Source organism: Thermobia domestica, chromosome 15 (assembly GCF_964235325.1).
Source record: "Thermobia domestica chromosome 15, izTheDome1.hap1.1, whole genome shotgun sequence".
Taxonomy (NCBI): domain Eukaryota; kingdom Metazoa; phylum Arthropoda; class Insecta; order Zygentoma; family Lepismatidae; genus Thermobia; species Thermobia domestica.
Genome location: NC_137468.1, coordinates 40,352,196 through 40,370,173, shown reverse-complemented (window position 1 = coordinate 40,370,173; position 17,978 = coordinate 40,352,196). Strand labels below are relative to the sequence as shown.

The following is a 17,978-nucleotide window of genomic DNA, read 5'->3' as shown; positions in this document are numbered from 1 at the left end:
AAGGAAGCATTTGTGCACCCAGGTTGGTCCCTAAAACTGGGCACTCGATAACCCGGCAGTTTGGATAATTCGGCCACACTCCAGCAGAGCGAAAAAAACCTCACGCGCAGACCCGTTCAAGGTCATTGCCCGCGCGTGTGTGTCCCCCATTCCGGCATTCCTTTTTCTCGCGTCACACCCCCGCTCTTACGATGGTCAGTCGATTTCTTAACCAATTTGCCTTCATAACTTGTACTTTTCCTTTGTTTAAGAATATGGGGCAGTTTATTCTCTGTTGTATTCTCAAGCAGCCAATATATACAAGAAAAGTACTGTATTTTTTGAGGAAACACCCGTACTTGTTCTTTTATAACCCTATTCCCGATAACCCGACATTTTCACAATCTCGGCCACCCTTCGGTCCATGTTCGGCCGAGTTTTCGTGGGTCTACTGTATCGTAAATCGTTGCCATCTTTTTTGGTGTAATAAACAGTTGGCGTCACCTTCTGTACTGGACTTACATAACGAATTAAATTTAATTATACTACAATAAGTAAAATTGCAAATTAAAACAAAATTTTAACAAATCATTTCCTAAAGTGTCTTGTATTAGTATTTTCGCACTTGTAAGTTTTTGATTTCATGGCTGACCACCACTTCTAAACATGGCTGGCAACATTAGTTATAGAACTTCCCAGCAATGTCTATAGAAATATCTTTTTCTTCCTTCTGTCTAGATTATATGGCGTCTCTTTGAATTTATACATTGATACTTATTTATAAACAAATCCCTGGCACAGGCACGTAGCCAAGGGGAGTGAGTCCAGGATGTCCGGACCCCCCTTCCTTGAAACCAAAAATGAAAAAATTAAGATTGGATAAAACAAAAACTAACGAGAAAAGAAAAACCAGCGTTCAAAATTTAAAAAAATAAATAAAAATAATTTTTCTGTCATCGTCTCTTTGCAGTATCAAACATTTTATTTCAGAAACATTTTTGTACTGCTCCTTTAACTTGACATTTGCAACAGAGAGTAGTACACGGAATAATAAAAACAAAAAAGTTATATGGAAAGAAAGTTCTGTTAACATTTGATTCAGCAGAGAAAGGAACGCAGATATTGTAAAATATATTACGACATTATTGGATATGTACTTCTTATAATAATTGAGGTCATAATGAAAGAAAATAGTTATATTTGAATGAACAGAAGAAGAAACGTCATCATCATAGGTATTCTGCCTTTATTGGCAGGTCGCTTACCGCAGCTGAGAAGCTTCCATGTTCCACGATCCTCCGCTAACCTCTTCATCTTCATGTATGATCTTTCTGTTTTTATATCATCCATTAATTGTAGTCTCCTTCGCCCCCTCCCTCTCTTTCCCGCCACCATACCCTCTAGGACGTCTCTCATGATACAATCTCTTCTTAGGCAATGTCCCAACCAGTTTCTCTTTCTATTCTTAATAATAATTAAAAGTGTTCTTTTTTCACTCACCATTTCTAACACACTCACATTTGTTTTCCGCTCGACCCAACTAATCCTTTCCATTCTTCTCCACACCCACATTTCGAAGGCTTCCAGTCGATTTTCATCACTTTTACGTGATTTCCACGTTTCCGCCCCATACAGTACAACACTCCTCACGAAGCATTTTATGAGTCTTTTTCTCAACTCTTTATTCAAGGCCCCACACAACAGACTTTTCTTCCTCCTAAAGGCTTCTTTCGCCATTCCTATCCTTGCTTTTATTTCACGTTCACACTTCATATCATTACTAAGAATACTACCCAGATATCGAAAACTATTCACTTGTTCTATTTTCTCCCCTCCCACTTTTATATTTGACACAGACCCCTTCGTTCCAATCACTATAGCTTTTGTCTTTCTAATATTTATTTCCATCCCATATTCTTCAAAGCCCTTCCTCATTTCTTCTAACATTTTATTGATTTTCTTTTTAGATTCTCCAACAAGCGCCATATCGTCTGCAAATCTTATGCATCTAATCATTCTGCTTCCTACCGAAATGCCGTCATCATCATGTAGGCTCTTTTTCACTATATCTTCTAGATAGACATTAAATAGTGTTCGCGAGAGGCACCATTCTTGTCGAACTCCCCTTCTAATTGCACTCTCTTCCGTCAGTTCTTCCCCTATCCTAACACTTACTCGTTGGTTCATGTATAAGTTTCTTATGAGTCTTCGATCTTTCCATTCCAACCCTATCTTCGTTAGAACTCCCAATAACAATTCCCAATTCACGCGGTCAAAAGCCTTTTCTAGATCAATGAATACAACATACACCTCTTTCCCTTTTTCTATAAATCTTTCACCGATCGCCCTTATAACCCAATTGCATCTCTTGTGCCCCTGCCTGTTCTGAACCCGAACTGTTCCTCCTCAACTTCTTCATTTGTTCTTCCATATAACCTTCTGTTCAATATTCGAGCAGAAATTTAGCTGCATGAGATATGAGACTAATAGTTCTATAATCCTCACATCTCTTTGGGTTCGATTTCTTAGCCATCGGTATCATGATCGTCTTCAGAAAGTCTTTTGGCCACTCTCCTGTTTCATATATTTCATTCCACAGTCGGAACAATTCTTTCTCTCCCTTGAATCCCATATTTTTAATGAATTCGATTGGTATGTTATCTATTCCGGTTGCCTTTCCATTCCTAATCTCGGATATAGCCTTTTCAAACTCATCCCGAAGATTACTAAATCCTGTATCATCCTCGCCTACTTCATTTTCTACTTCAACATTTAAGCTACACGGTCTCTCCCTACTCTCATATAAGTATTCAACGTATTCTTTTCACCTTCCTATGACCTCATTTCTCCCGCTGACTACCTTTCCATTCTTATTTTCTACTGCCAACGTAATACCCCTTTGTTTCGTCCGAAATTCCATAGATTTCACCTCCTTATATATTTCTTCATATTTCCCAACTCTTTCTAATTCTTCTATGTCCTCGCATTTTCTTTTGTAAAACTCTTTCCTCGCTCTGTCTGTTTCTCTTCGTAATTCATTATTTAATTTTCTGTACATCTTTCTGCCCTCTTCTGTGTCAACCTGTTTCCACATCTTCCTCTCCCTCATTTTCTGCAACATCTGCTCTGTAGTCCATGGTTTCTTAGCAGTTTTGTGTTCGCGGTAACCTACTGCTTCTTCTGCAGCCTGCTGTAAGTAACGTTTAATATGTTCCCACCTTGCGTTACTACTTGCGCCTATCCTTTCCTCGTTTGAACATTTTTCTTGGATTTTTTCAACGAAAAGATTTCTTATTTCCTCGTTTTTCAACTTTTCAGTATTCAACACCTTGTTGCCTACGTTTCTTCTGCCTACATTTTTCAGTTGAATATCTACTTCGGCCTGCACAAGATTATGATTGGAGAAAATATCAGCCCCGGGAAGCGTCTTCGTGAATCATAACATAGTCTATCTGATATTTTCCGCTGTCTATTGGTGATTTCCATGAATATCTTCTTTTCTTGTGCTGATAAAACCAAGTGTTCCCAATTACTAGTTAATTTTGTCTAGTTCTCTCTAGTCAGAAATTCACCAGTGTCTCTCCCCTTTCATTTCTTTCGCCTAAACCATATTTGTCTACGATTCTACTTTCCTGTTTTTCTCCTACAACTGCATTGAAATCTCCAATAACAATTTCGCATGCACCTCTCTTCTCCCTGTCTATAATTTCTTCTATTTTCTCATAATTTTCTTCTACTTCTTCAGTTGCATGCGAAGTCGTCGGTGCATATGTCTGTATCACCACTAGAAACGTAGATATTGCAAAATCTTGTTTAATACTTTATATATTTAATAACAAACTGTGACGAAATCTAGAGTATATATATATATATATATATATATATATATATATATATATATATATATATATATATATATATATATATATATACTCTAGATTTCGTCATAGTTTGTTATTAAAATACTAACATATCCTCATTTTATTGTCCCAACAAACCTATATAATGTTGCCTGTAAAATAGTTTAGAATGATCGAGCCCCTGGTGTGATAACCACAGTTTTTCATGTCATGGACCCACTCTATTACGTGCCTGCCTGGTAATAAAAAATGTCAACACAGTAACCGGATTAGGACGAATAAACAAATATTCACCTGTAGCGGCAGCAAAATAAAATATGTAACAAATCGAGATTATTTATGACATTTTTATATTTGTTCTTGTTCTAACTTGTAGTTATTGCCAAATAAAATAACGTTTTTACCCAATAAATAAAATAAAATGAGAGTAGTATATACATATTATCGTTGTAACTCTCCCTGTAACTTTTCAGTAGTGTATATTGTGTAAAAAAATAATCATTCTCTATAACTTTAATATAAAAGAACACAAATTAGTAACAATTCAAATCTTTTTTTACATCAGATACAGAATGAAACTTCATTAAAAGTTATGCAAAAACGTTGAAACAAAAACATGCATAAAATACGTTTATTCGTCAGAGTGAGACGCTGAAAACTACTTTTGGTTTTGGGGAGGTAAAACATTAAATCCGACTCTCCTTGGGCACATCCGAAATCCGTGGACTTTAATATTGAAAAATCATGGTTGAATTAAATTGTACAGATTTTGAAGATTTCGGTGGTTGAATGTTGACTAAGGTTTGATTTTAAAGTTTCATCGTGCTCGTGGGTTTTCTCGGGGTTCTCCCGTTTCCTCCCACTTTCTTCATTCCACCATTTTCACTCATCTCTCATCATCACCGTCTTCTTTAGCCTAACCGGCATAACCGTGGGACGTAAAACTCAAAGATTTCATTTTATTTCATTTTTTAAAGTTTCAACGTCACCACTAGGTAGAAAATGGATCTAAGGTTTGGTATTGGTTGTTTGAATTAATGACCACAGATGGATAAGCGGTTTCAGCTGTAATATACATTAAGTAATTGAAGTACATAGAACCTTAGTATAAGAGATGTTTTAAAGAATTTTAGGAATGATAAAAAAAATGGATATTAAGATTGCGATCTTGGCCAAGAATTTTACGATTGATCCTAAAACATGCATCAGAATATTGCGATGTTGACCAATAATTAGTTTCTGGATCAGGGACCACAAAATATTTGAACGGCCCCTAAATCGAGTTCTCGTATTTTTTACGGAATAAGCACATCATACTGAGTTAAGTGATAGTTTGAGTTTGGCTACACTATATATAGTTCTCCAGATATAAGGCCTACAAGAAAATTTTCGATTGAAATATAATGGATCTTTTGATACATTTTTGGATTAGGGACCACAAAATTTTTGAACGGTTCCTAAAAGAGTTTTCGTATTTTCTACGGAATAAGCACATCATACTGAGAAAATAACTGATAGTTTGGGTTTGGCTCCAGATATAAGGTGTAGAAGAAAATTTAAAAGTGAGATATATTGGACCTAACTATTTGACGAAGGGTCGTATCTCAAAATCTCACTTTTTCAGACATAAAGGAAGAAACAATAATTTCGTAGACAGGAAAGTAGTTGAATATGTAATAACTCGTCACCTATTCCAGATAATAATTATTTGGAACTATTAATCCATTATTGCATATTTAACGTTCTTTCTTCTCTATGGAATTATATTTCTTTCTTTATGTTTGAAAAAGTGAGACTTTGAGATTCGGCCCTTCGTCAAATAGTTGAGGTTTTGATCCAAAACATGAAGGTTGAGTTTCTTCAAAAAGACGTTTAAAGATTGAATTGAATTGAATTCTTATGTTATTCGTAAGAATTTATGTTAAATTAACATTATTTCTATTGTACTACTCTATGTATTTCATTTATTTTTCTATCTTATTTTTCATTAATCAATTTTTTGTTTAATGCCAACTTTTTACTCTCTTGCAGTGACATTGTTAATTCAAATCTCCAAGACGCTAACGAGAAGGAGGCTGTCGGAATCGCTATTTTGGTTCTGGTGTTGGTGGTGTCACCTATCATTATTATTCTCGTCAGAAATGCTGTTGCTACAATACAGGCAAGAATTTTATTCGATTTTAGGTGTATTTGTCTGCTTTTATTAACTAACTTACTACTTAGGCCCAGTGTTTCTTGCAGACATGATTTTTTTTTGAGGGGGGCACTGCCCCCCGGAGTTCTGAGAGTGCCCCCCCGGAAAAGACCAAAATAGTAGGCTACATTTATAATATAATAATAAATAGAATAATACCAGCAGTGCCCCCCGGAACATTGTCAGAAAGAAACACTGCCCAGGCCTACTTATAAATAAATCACTCACTGAACATCACAATTCTTCTTCTTTTCTTCTTTTAAGTTTTACGTCCCACAGTTTATGCCGGTTAGGCTAAAGGAGACGGTGATGATGAGAAATGAATGAAATGGTGGAATGAAGCAAGTGGGAGGAAACGGGAGAACCCCGAGAAAACCCACGAGCACGGTGTTTGTCCAACACAAAGTCCACACGGCGCGAGCTGGGATCGAACCAGGGATCCCAAGCATCGGAGCTGAACGTTCTACCACTGAGCCACCGCGCCCCCAACATCACACTTGTCTATGAGGTACAAGAAAATGTGTGGGGTTTGATATAAAATAACCCACACAGTACATATATATATATATTACTTTTTGAAAACGATGTTGCAATTACTATTTAGTTATATTTTTATATTTTGTTTTTAAATAGAACTAAACAGCGAAGAACTTTTTCTCGATGAGGGGGCAAGCATTAATATTAGGGCCAACTAGAAAAGTATTATATGTGGACTTCCTAAAATGTAAATTATTATTATTATTATTATTATTATTATTATTATTATTATTATTATTATTATTATTATTATTATTATTATTATTATTATTATTAATATTATTATTATTATTAAACTTCTAGGAGCCCCAGCTGGTGTTTTGCTGAAGTAAGGCTCAGATTACATTTATGCTTCATCTTAGAGAAATACAATTTGTTCAGTGCAGCGGCAGCACGTTAATTTATTTTGAGTTCATTTATAAATGGTATAGTGAGCCTAATTCATACTTTATTAGCTAATTTGAGGGGCCAATATTTGATATAACTTAAAGCCTTAAGGAATTATATTATCTCTGGGGGAGAGGGCGGTTCCTAATAGTAGACATTTTACTGAAATGGGCTCAGATCATATTTTTGCTTTATTTATTTGTTTATTTATTTATGTGGTGAACCTATTCCACGCTTCGTTTGTACATTCATTTTCATATTGTATTCATACGCAGTAAGAAAATTCTATCTTGAAGGTGATCTCTCTCAAACAACGAACAGCTTACATGCAAAAAAAAAAAAAAAAGTTTAGCTCAGGAGAGTAATGCTCCCGGAAGTAGGAACGAAAAACACACTTCTGATTGGTTGGCGTTATCCATTTCTTGCAACATTGCATTCAAATAGCAGAAATCAAACGATTGTTGTTCGATTTGGCCGAGTGGCTATGTGCTAGTAAGAAAAATCTCTTTTGGCGCGAGTTCAAACCCGGCCCGAGGATTTTTTTTTTTTTTTTTTTACATTTTTATAACACTTTTTAAACTAAAATAATATGAAAATAATACTCAAAAAAGTGATTTACTTACTTTTGTGCAGATAAGTAGTAGTAGTAGTAGAAACGGATTAGAAGCCACGCAGGGCTCCTTTTGTTCCCCTTGTACTCCATGATATAAATTTTGTGACCAATTTAAAACAACTGGCTAGGATACCGCGTAAAACACCTGGCTAGAGTAGCGCGCGAAAAAACGTACTTCCGGGAGCATTACTCTCCCGAGCGGGTCGTGTCATAAGTTATAAGATTGGAACTTTAAAGAATCGGGTGTGTAGGAAATTTCGGTGTGGAAAAAAATCTCAAGTAAGTTGGGATAAATGAAAATGAAGTGCAAGAAAAGAAAAGTTAAAGAAGTTAAGAAAAAAGAACAACTAAAGAAATAAATATTGCGATTCATTGATAATATTTCCTTTTTGATCGTACTTTACTACACTGCTATTCCAGTACCGACAAAAAAAAAAAAAAAAAAAAAGACTTGCGATACGAACGAAATCACCATAACGAAAATCAGAAAAGATTCGATAGAATTTGAATGAAGGAAAGATATTTTTTTAAGTGTTAATCTCGAAACTGATAATCTATCATTGGTCGTGAGCAGTGATAGAAGTGAGGAGGGACACGAGGGGATGGTATCCATTTAGTAAAAAGTTAAGAAAGAAAAAAGAAGTTAAAATGGATTAGAATGAGAATCACTGGAAGATGAAGACAGGAAAAACTTCTTTTTTTTTTTTTTTGCTTCTTTCTTTGTTTCTTACCTTCTTAGAACACAATCCTGTCGAGCGTGATTAAAATATATGCCTCCGGGAGTGAGTAGAAACGTTGAAAAAGAAAGTACATGCTTTTTAAAAAATAATATTACTGAACTCGTGCTTTACTGACAATTGTTACACGTACTACTTCAATTTGTGTGGTCCTTCGCTCTACTCTCAGTAGAAGCATTAAAAATTTCCTGTGTTGATTCAGCATCACGAGATAATTGCAGAGGTATTTTAATTAAGAGGTATTGAATTTCGGTCCAGGAAGCCAGCAACAATGGTACTTGGTAGTCAATGCACTGACTACTCATCTCCCAGTTAGCCGAGAGCCATCTGGCTTGCCATAGCCCGTCATAATTAGTAGCGGAAGAGAGTGCGAGCTAATTCAATCATTACTTTAATATCATATAACGAAAGAAAACTGAAAAAATATTACTCTGACCGGCCATGTGGAGCATATTTCAGACGATGATGTGGTCAATACATCGGCTTCCAACGCTATATTTCTGACCTGCTCTGGACAGTATATGATGCTATACAATGTCACTTAGTGCTTGGAGTGTAAATACATATATATAGGAAATGATGTATATATGTGTGTACGATTTTTTTTATTCTTCGATATGGTGATTTTAGCTTCCTCTTTGGTGTGTTTCTGGTTACGCCACTGAGATACCCAACGAAAAACGCTGAAACAGACGATGAACGAATCAAGACACCTGAAATAATTCTCAAATGCCCCGAAAGTTGCTGTCATGTCGTTACTCATTTACTATATGATAGCTCATCACAATAATGTTACGACAAATCTATCAAATATTTGAAAATTTTGCCAATCACTGTTCACTGGTTTTCTTTGGTCATTATTGTACTTATGTGCATATTATGAAGTTTTACCTTGATTAGATAGAATATATATTTTCATTTTATTTGCAGTTGTACGCTGCTAGCTTAGTGTTTAAAGCCAAAGAATTGAAAAAGGAGAAGAGAAAAAGTGACACTCTGCTTTTCCAGATGCTACCTCCCAGTGTTGCCCAGCAACTTAAACAAACACGTCAGGTATTTATTATTTTTTTAATAGTTTTAATTTAATTTTATCAGTATACCTGTTAGTTAATATCCTGAAAATGTTCTACGCTGTCTACTGCTTTCGTTTATTATATGGACCAATATTGAAACCGACATTTCTAGTACTTTCATATCACTTCCGGTTTCGATTGAGGATTAATGGCAGAGACTGTATCTTTCCTTGATATACTAAATCCACTTTAAAAGAATGATTTCTCTATTTCTTGTAGTTCTTCTTCTATAGAAGGAATTCTCAATTTTGTTTGCCTGTCACTCACCTACATAAACCCTGCATTCTTCACGCCCTCCTTCCCATAACAGACAAAATATTAAATATTTTACTTGTTTTCACACCGCGCTGGATGTAACCACATGTTGCTATACCACGTGCTAGGTGTAAACACTGCACAGACAACATCCACGAAAAAGACGTCGTTTACCATTGCCAACGGTCGGCAAATGACGGAGATCAACTAAGGTGGCCGACATTTTAGTATAAAAGAAGACAGCACACCACAGAAGATATCAATCTCGCCCGTTGATCAAACTACCAACTTCATGAGACACCTGATCATTGAGAGCACCACAACCCCCTCTCTAAGATGCCTGGTCATTGAGAGGTACCTTTCCTACATGCTCTAAGACTCATGGTCATTGAGCTTCTTTACGTCCTCTCTAAGACGCTTGGTCATTGAGAGACATCTAATTATCAAACTCTCTAAGACGCTTGGTCATTGAGAGGCATCTAATTATCAAACTCTCTAAGGCGCTCGGTCATTGAGAGGCATCTAATTATCAAACTCTCTAAGAGGCTCGGTCATTGAGAGACATCTAATTATCAAACTCTCTAAGATGATCAGTCATTGAGAGACATCTAATTTTCAAACTCTCTAAGAGGCTCGGTCATTGAGAGGCATCTAATTATCAAACTCTCTAAGAGGCTCGGTCATTGAGAGACATCTAATTATCAAACTCTCTAAGACGCTCAGTCATTGAGAGGCATCTAATTATCAAACTCTCTAAGACGCTCGATCATTGAGAGACATCTAATTATCAAACTCTCTAAGAGGCTTGGTCATTGAGAGACATCTAATTATCAAACTCTCTAAGACGCTTGGTCATTGAGAGGCACCTACCCAATATGCTCTAAGACGCATTTTCCCTGGTCTTCTTTATATTCACCAGCAAACCTCCAATAATTAGAGAAACTTGTACTTGTAATATTTTGAATTCAAGAGGAAACTTTTATAATAAAATGGGATGGGAAAGTCCAAACTCCCTTGTACCCTTTTAGCTCTACCATAAAAGAAGAAAACTTTACAATATAATATAACGTTAGAAATATTATATTGTAATAAGACATGTTAGTAAAGTTAGCAACAATCTATAGAGATAAAAGGCCAGCCACGACTTTTCCGCAGAGTTGTCTAAAACATTAGGAGAAATCAAGGTTAAGGTAAGAGTGTATTATAATAATAAGAGAACACTAACGTGTTTTTAAAAGGGACGTAAGCATCATGCATTAACCAAACTCTTAATACGGCGCTAAAAACGACTCTGCATACGGTCTGTAACTTCTGTGAATGGTTCTTACAAGTGGTGCTTTATTCATAATTTCAGATTTTGTCTCTGTTAGTATCTTACACCCCTTCTTCTCTCTTCAGGTCTCGAGGTTGAGAACCATTGTTCTATAGTAAATAATATTGAAAATATAAATGGTAAAACTGCCACTTTAAGTGACCAGTTTAGATCTTCTTGTTCACCTCAACTACAGGTTGGTGGGCAACATAGAAATTTTAAAACTTTTCTCTCGCTTGGGAGAATTGTTTTATACTTTGATAAGGCCTCTTCTTCGTAACTGCATCTAGATATTCTATCCTTGGTCTTTCTCTTCCTGGTTTTCCTTCTGCCTTTCCCTCTATCAGCACTGTAATCCAATCGGAGTGCCGAATAAGATTTCCAAGCAAGCTGCTTCTTGTTTTTCCTATTCTCTTCATGATCTGTCGTCCTTCATTAGCTTGGTTTACTACGTCTTGGTTCCTTTTCCTTTCGATCCATAATATGCGCAGCATTCTGCGCCAACACTACATTTCAAATGCTTCCAGCTTGGATATTTCACAGGGGGCGCGGTGGCTCAGTGGTAGAGCGTTCACCTCTGGTGCTTGGGGTCCCGGGTTCGATCCCAGCCCCCGCCAAGTGAACTTTGTGGTGGACAAACACCGTGCTCGTGGGTTTTCTCGGGGTTCTCCCGTTTCCTCCCACTTTCTTCATTCCACCATTTCACTCATCTCTCATTATCACCGTCTCCTTTAGCCTAACCGGCATAACCGTGGGACGTTAAACTTAAAGATTTTATTTCATTTTTTGGATATTTCAGCTTTTCTCAATGTCCACGTCTCTGATCCGTAAAGCGCCACGCTCCATACCAGTGTCTTAATAAATCGTTTACGAACGTCCAACGACACATTTCTTGATGTTAGTAGTCCCCTTTTCCTATTGAATGCTTGGTTAGCTTGCACTATTCTGCAACTTACGTCTTTTTCACTTCTTCCGTCCGAGAATATTAGACCTCCTAAATAGGAGAACGTCTTAATGTCTTCGATTTTCTCTCCATCTAGCCATGCGTTTGCCTCTTCCTGTCCTGCTCTTGTCCACTTTATCACTCTGTCTTTTTTAATTTCATTTTGCATGTTTTTTTCCAGTTGATCGTCCAAGTTTGAAAGTGCTTCCTGCAAGTCCTTTTCGTTCTCCGCTATCAATGCTATGTCACCAGTAAACCTTATTGTGCTGAAAACCTGACCATTTACTTTTACCAGTTTAGATATGAAATTGAAATTATCTTTTCTTTCACTAGATTCATATAAAAAAAATAGTTTCTCGCTGCTTGTTACCGCTTTTGATCCATAAAAGTTAATACTGAAGCCTAAAATTGCAGTAGATTTGAACCCTTCCACTTTTGGTAAACTGATAGCGTATTAACATTCTGCACTTCTAGTAGCCTTACTCAAACCTTCAAGGCTAAGTCTATACGCTTACACAAGTTCGCATTTACACAGTTATACAGCTAACCACTGCTTTAATAGCAAATTTATTAGTTTCCTCAATTGCAAGCTAGTTTGAGCTTTGCCAATAATACGTAATAAAAAGCTACTTCTAAAATTCCTTTAAATTGATGAACCTGTCAAGCACGTCTTAGATTTGTTCTTGACAAAGTTATACACAGAGAGAATCTCTGTAAGCTAAGTCTAACGCGTACGAATTTTTGCAAATTCATTATTCTTACATCTAGTCTAAGCGTGTACAGCGGGGGACACTTCTAAATGGTACACCTTAGCCGTAAATCTCCATATGGCTGTACCATTTAGAAGTGTCCCCCGCTGTACAAGTTTATTCGTCAAGGCTACCTGAGCTTCGAAGAATGACCTAAAATTTACGCTTGGCAAAGTCGTACACGGAGAGAATCTCTAAGCCCAAGTCTAACGCTCACGAATTTTTGCTCAGTCTTCATCCTTACATTTGGTTTTAAGCGAATACAAATTTATTCATCAGGGCTATCTGAACTCGAAGCATGACTTAAACTTTTCACTTGACAAAGGCGTAAATGGAAAGAATCTCTAAGGTTAAGTCTATCAAGGGAAATTAAGGGCAATCTTAGACTTACCAAAGATGTGCTTGTTTACTGGGTACAGGCAGAAGGGAGATCTCTTCTTGAGATGCTGAAGTCATATGCAAAACTCGTTTCTCGATAATTTTTTATTACCCTTTTTCCTCTATTGTGATTAACATTGAAACCAGAAAAGGTAAATTGCTTTCATTCTCGCTTGAGATAGGGAGATAAGGATTGAGATGAACCCTATTCCTGGGACGCTGAACCATATCAGAAAACCCTTTTTCTTATCACTCTTGCTCTGATACCTGTCAACAAACAAACGGACAGACATAACCGTTCTATAAAATTGTCCATGTTTAAAATGAAATGAAATGAAATCTTTGAGTTTTACGTCCCACGATTATACCGGTTAGGCTAAACGAGACGGTGATGATGAGTAATGAATGAAATGGTGGAATGAAGAAAGTAGGAGGAAACGGGAGAACCCCGAGAAAACCCACGCACACGGTGTTTGTCCACCACAAAGTTCACTTGGCAGGAGCTGGGATCGAACCCGGGACCCCAAGCACCAGAGGTGAACGCTCTACCACTGAGCCACCGCGGCCCCTATGTCTGTGTTCATGTGCAGCATGGCTTGGAAGTCTAAATATAACTAAACACTGGTAAACAGTTAAAAAGACTATGCGCTGCATTCAATTCTTCCTGCACCTGCTGTACGACTTTTGCTGACGTCTAGCGGCAAGATACGTAACTTCTATCATCTTGACTTTCATTTTCAGGAGTTATCGCGTGCACTCACGGACAAAAATGTAAGTCGCCGTTACCTGCTACGATGACTCCGTTAAAGAACTCTTTTGATGAGATAATCGCTCTAGGTATCTATTTTGCTAAAAATAAGAATTTGAAAATTTGCTTCCATTCAAGAGTTATCTTGAGGAGTATTTTCTATATGGACGTACTAACATTACAATATTATAAGTTTCAATTGCGTGGTCCTAATAAATAAAAAAAATAATATGGCAGTGGTAGAAGTGCGAACTTGCAAATACATGCACTAACCGCCACTGCTTATATAAAGTGAAAAGAAATCTTTCAGTTTAACGTCCAAGTTCAAGTTTAATGACTGTCAGGCTAAGGGAGACTGATGATTATGGCAAGTGAATGATGATGGAAGAATTAGTGGAATAAGAAAGTGGAAGGAAACGGGAGTACCCCGAGAAAGCCCATGGACACGACGTTATACAAAGAGTAAACTCTTAGAAAATTAACTAGGAATTTAGGAGATTATTCCGCGAATTTTGTTTCATGTTAATAAGACCTGCAAAGGATGTTGACCTCGCTTTTTCTTTTCTTTTTTTTTTAGTGTTCTTTTCTCGTTTTTCAGCTGTGTGGACGACATGATAGAAGATGAAGGTTCTTTCTATTTTCCTAGTCCATGGTTTAAACTTCTTTCCCCCCTTCCGTCCCTTCCCCCTCCAAACCCATTCTCTTCTAGCTTCATGCAAATGATATCAGTGCGTCAGCAGCAAAAGGAGCAAATGTGTGTTGAGTGATAAGAAGTGAAAGCATTCCCTGAATAGCAACGACTCTATTATAAGTTCTTGGTTTCGAAGCGAGGTCATTCCACTTGGACCCTGTTTCTGCTTTCCTCACTGTGGCTAGGTCTGCTTTAAATATAAATCTTTTTTTTTACTCGTAAATGGAGTGATTGGATGCGAGCTTTTGCTTTCAACCACTTTTGCTTTCAAGTTATCAACTAAGATATTTGTATACATTTTCTCGTAAAAGACGTCTCATACTTAAGATCGTGATGGTGTAATTTAGGAATGATTTACTCCTAAATGTAGGCCCCTTCTAAGTGCTTTAAAGTTTTCGCTCCGTTTTGAGAACGAATTGAAGCGTGCGAATGAATGATGCAAGAACTAAACGGTTTAAAAGTTAAATAAGATTTAGTAGATGTAGTAGACACTAAATAATAATAATAATAATAATAATAATAATAATAATAATAATAATAATAATAATAATAATAATAATAATATATTTATTTATTTATTTATTTATTTATTTATGTTAGTGCCATGAACAGCCAGATAGCAATAATACAGCACTTACTTGTTAGTCATAGAACTAAGGGTTATAACACACATCTTATGTTCTTAAAATTGTCCTTTAAACAAGGATACCGTCAAACATACAGATATACTATATAAAATATACATACCTATTAAACTCTATACGTCTGTTCAATAAATACAATTATCCCGATAATATATTAAAAGAACTTGTCAGTTTTCTTAAGATTATAGAATTTTTATTCATGGGAACCATTTTCGATGCTTTTCTAAGATTATATGTTGGTACCCTTATACTTCCCACGAAGGATACTAGCTAGAAGTGTCTTCTTCTCTCCTATCCCTTTTAAAACATCGTTTTTTGCTCTCTCTGTCCAATTTGTCTTCTCCATCTTCCTCCAATACCACATTTCAAAGCTCTCTAAATATTTATTCTCTAACTTTCTTAATGTCTAAGTCTGTGAACCATAAAGTCCAATACTCCATACATAGGACTGGACCAACTTTTTCCTTAGTCCAATATGAAGTCTGCTATTAACAGCATTCTTTTCTTGTTGAATGCTTCTTTGATTATGGTAATTCTTGACCTTATCTCTTTGGTGTAGTAAATGTCTCTTGTCAAAATGCTTCCCAGATACTTGACACTACCGACCTCTTCAAGTTTATTTTGGTCTACTCTGAGCCGTACGGGCGCGTTTCTACGGGATATTTTCCTGACTTTCGACTTTTCGATGGTGATTTCCATTCCATATAATTTCCCAGTGTGTACTATTTTGTTAATTATCTCCTGAAGTCCTTCTTCAGTTCTAGCTGAAGGGGTATGGCATCAATGGTATTAATCTGATCTTGATCAAATTTTCCATGGTGATAGATCTTAAGCTCAGTATGTATGAAACTATTTATTGGTGAAAGATCTTAGGCTCAATACGCATGAAATATTATGGTATTCAGGCTATTGGTGATAGATCTTAAGCTCAGTACGCATGAAATACTATAGTATTCAAACTATTTATTGGTGAAGGATCTTAAGCTCAGTACGCATTAAATACTATGGTATTCAAACTGTTTATTGGTGAAAGATTTTAAGCTCAATACGCATTAAATGCTATGGTATTCAGGCTATTGATGATAGATCTTAAGCTCAGTACGCATGAAATACTGTAGTATTGAGGCCATCGATCCTCGTGTTATTGACCATAAAATTTGAATTTGAACTTAGCGAAATCAAGATTACTAGATTTATTATAAAATATTATGGTATGTAAACTTTTGGTTCCCAGTTATTGGCCTCAAAATTGAATTTGGACTCAATGAAATGAAGAAATTTCACTGAAACGTATCCGATTTTGATCATCAAAATTTCACTACCATTTCAAATATGGTCTGATCCTTGAGTTATAGGACATCTGGGCTTGGCTTTGAATGTAGTCAAATTTTTGCAAATAATGTTCATTGAATGTAATAAATGGAACTTATCTGATCTTGGTCAGTTTTTGCATGATGGTAAATCTTGATGAGCTTAGTACGTGTATTAAATCTTATATGGTGTACAGGTCTTTGGTTATGGAGTAATTTGCCATCGAATTTAGGGTTTTGACATATTTGAGTTCAAACCCCGAGTCTGATGGCAAATAACTCAAGAACCAAAGGTCTCTACACTCCAATACTTCATACACTTATTAAGCTTTTCAAGATCTACCAAGATGCCAAATTTGACCAAATGGAGGATCTTTGGTTCCTAAGTTATTGACCATCAAATTTTGGGCTTGGACTTAACAAACATGTTACAGGAAGTAAGCGTAAATGTTTATTTGTAATCAATATTTGTTTTGAAATAATCAATGAAGAGCAATTTTTTCTGCTATACGGAAAGTTACTAGTTTCTCTGCATATGCTCTTTTACTAAATTTAATACTCTTAGACAGATAAATTTGATATTAGAGTGTGGTCATCATTTTCTCTTGAATTCATGAAAAATATAAGAAATTTATTCACTTTATTTTAGTTTAATTTTGATTACTTTTCTTTTATTTATTTGAAGGTACCAGCTGAATGTTACGAAGCAGTAACCGTATATTTTAGTGATATTGTTGGCTTCACCGAAATAGCTGCAGAAAGTACTCCGTTGGAAGTAAGTACCACGTTCACACACTTAGGGACGAATTACAATAAACTATGTTCTTCAGCAGGCACCCGAAAGTAGGCAATATAAGAAAGCAGGCAATTCATCTTATTTACAACTCAGGCATATATATATAACTCAAGCAATTCATTTTTAGGATTAGATGATAATTTTTAGAGCTAGATTGTTATAATCCCTCAACAGATGTTGGGTTCATTACGGCAAAAACATGCTTATTGGCAACCACACATTCATTAGTATGTTTATGGTTGCATAACAACACAGGGGTTTATTGCAAAATTTCGGAACTCTTTCATAGTATTATACTGTCTGTGTTGTATATAATATTTTAAGCAAGTGGATTACGTGAGTAAAGTTGGTTAAGATTTTTTAAAAGTGTTTTATAATTATTTGATATGAGTTAAAGAAAAGGAAAAATACTTTTCGTATCTGAAAAGAACTGAAAGAAGATTAAGCGCTATGAAGAAAAATCTGTAATTTACTTTGAGACTGTAATATTTTCTTAGCGTTTTGTATTTCTGAGGGTTAGTGTAGTGGTTAATAAACTCCAAGATATAGGTTGCCGCCTACTGTTTTAACTTCCTAAATCATGTTATTTTATTTAATTTTATCCGATCAAAGTTCAAGTGCTGTAATGTTAGCTTCATCAGAAGAACATATAACTCAGGTGTAAGCGTATACCTTAAGTATATATATATATATATATATATATATATATATATATATATATATATATGTGTGTGTGTGTGTGTGTGTGTGTGTGTGTAACACGAGATAATTA

At 35.9% G+C, this 17,978-nt stretch overlaps 1 protein-coding gene across 2 annotated transcripts in view; it reads left to right on the top strand.

Annotated features, from left to right (window-relative positions):
• The window catches only part of LOC145670989 (uncharacterized), a 427,013-nt gene that overhangs the window by 363,965 nt on the left and 45,070 nt on the right, over positions 1 to 17,978 (top strand). For both annotated transcript variants that reach the window (XM_081739620.1, XM_081739619.1), the window contains exons 9-11: positions 5,871 to 6,000; positions 9,238 to 9,360; positions 17,096 to 17,185. In XM_081739620.1, the coding sequence (XP_081595746.1) occupies positions 5,871 to 6,000; positions 9,238 to 9,360; positions 17,096 to 17,185 (343 nt within the window). The remainder of the gene's footprint in view (positions 1 to 5,870; positions 6,001 to 9,237; positions 9,361 to 17,095; positions 17,186 to 17,978) is intronic.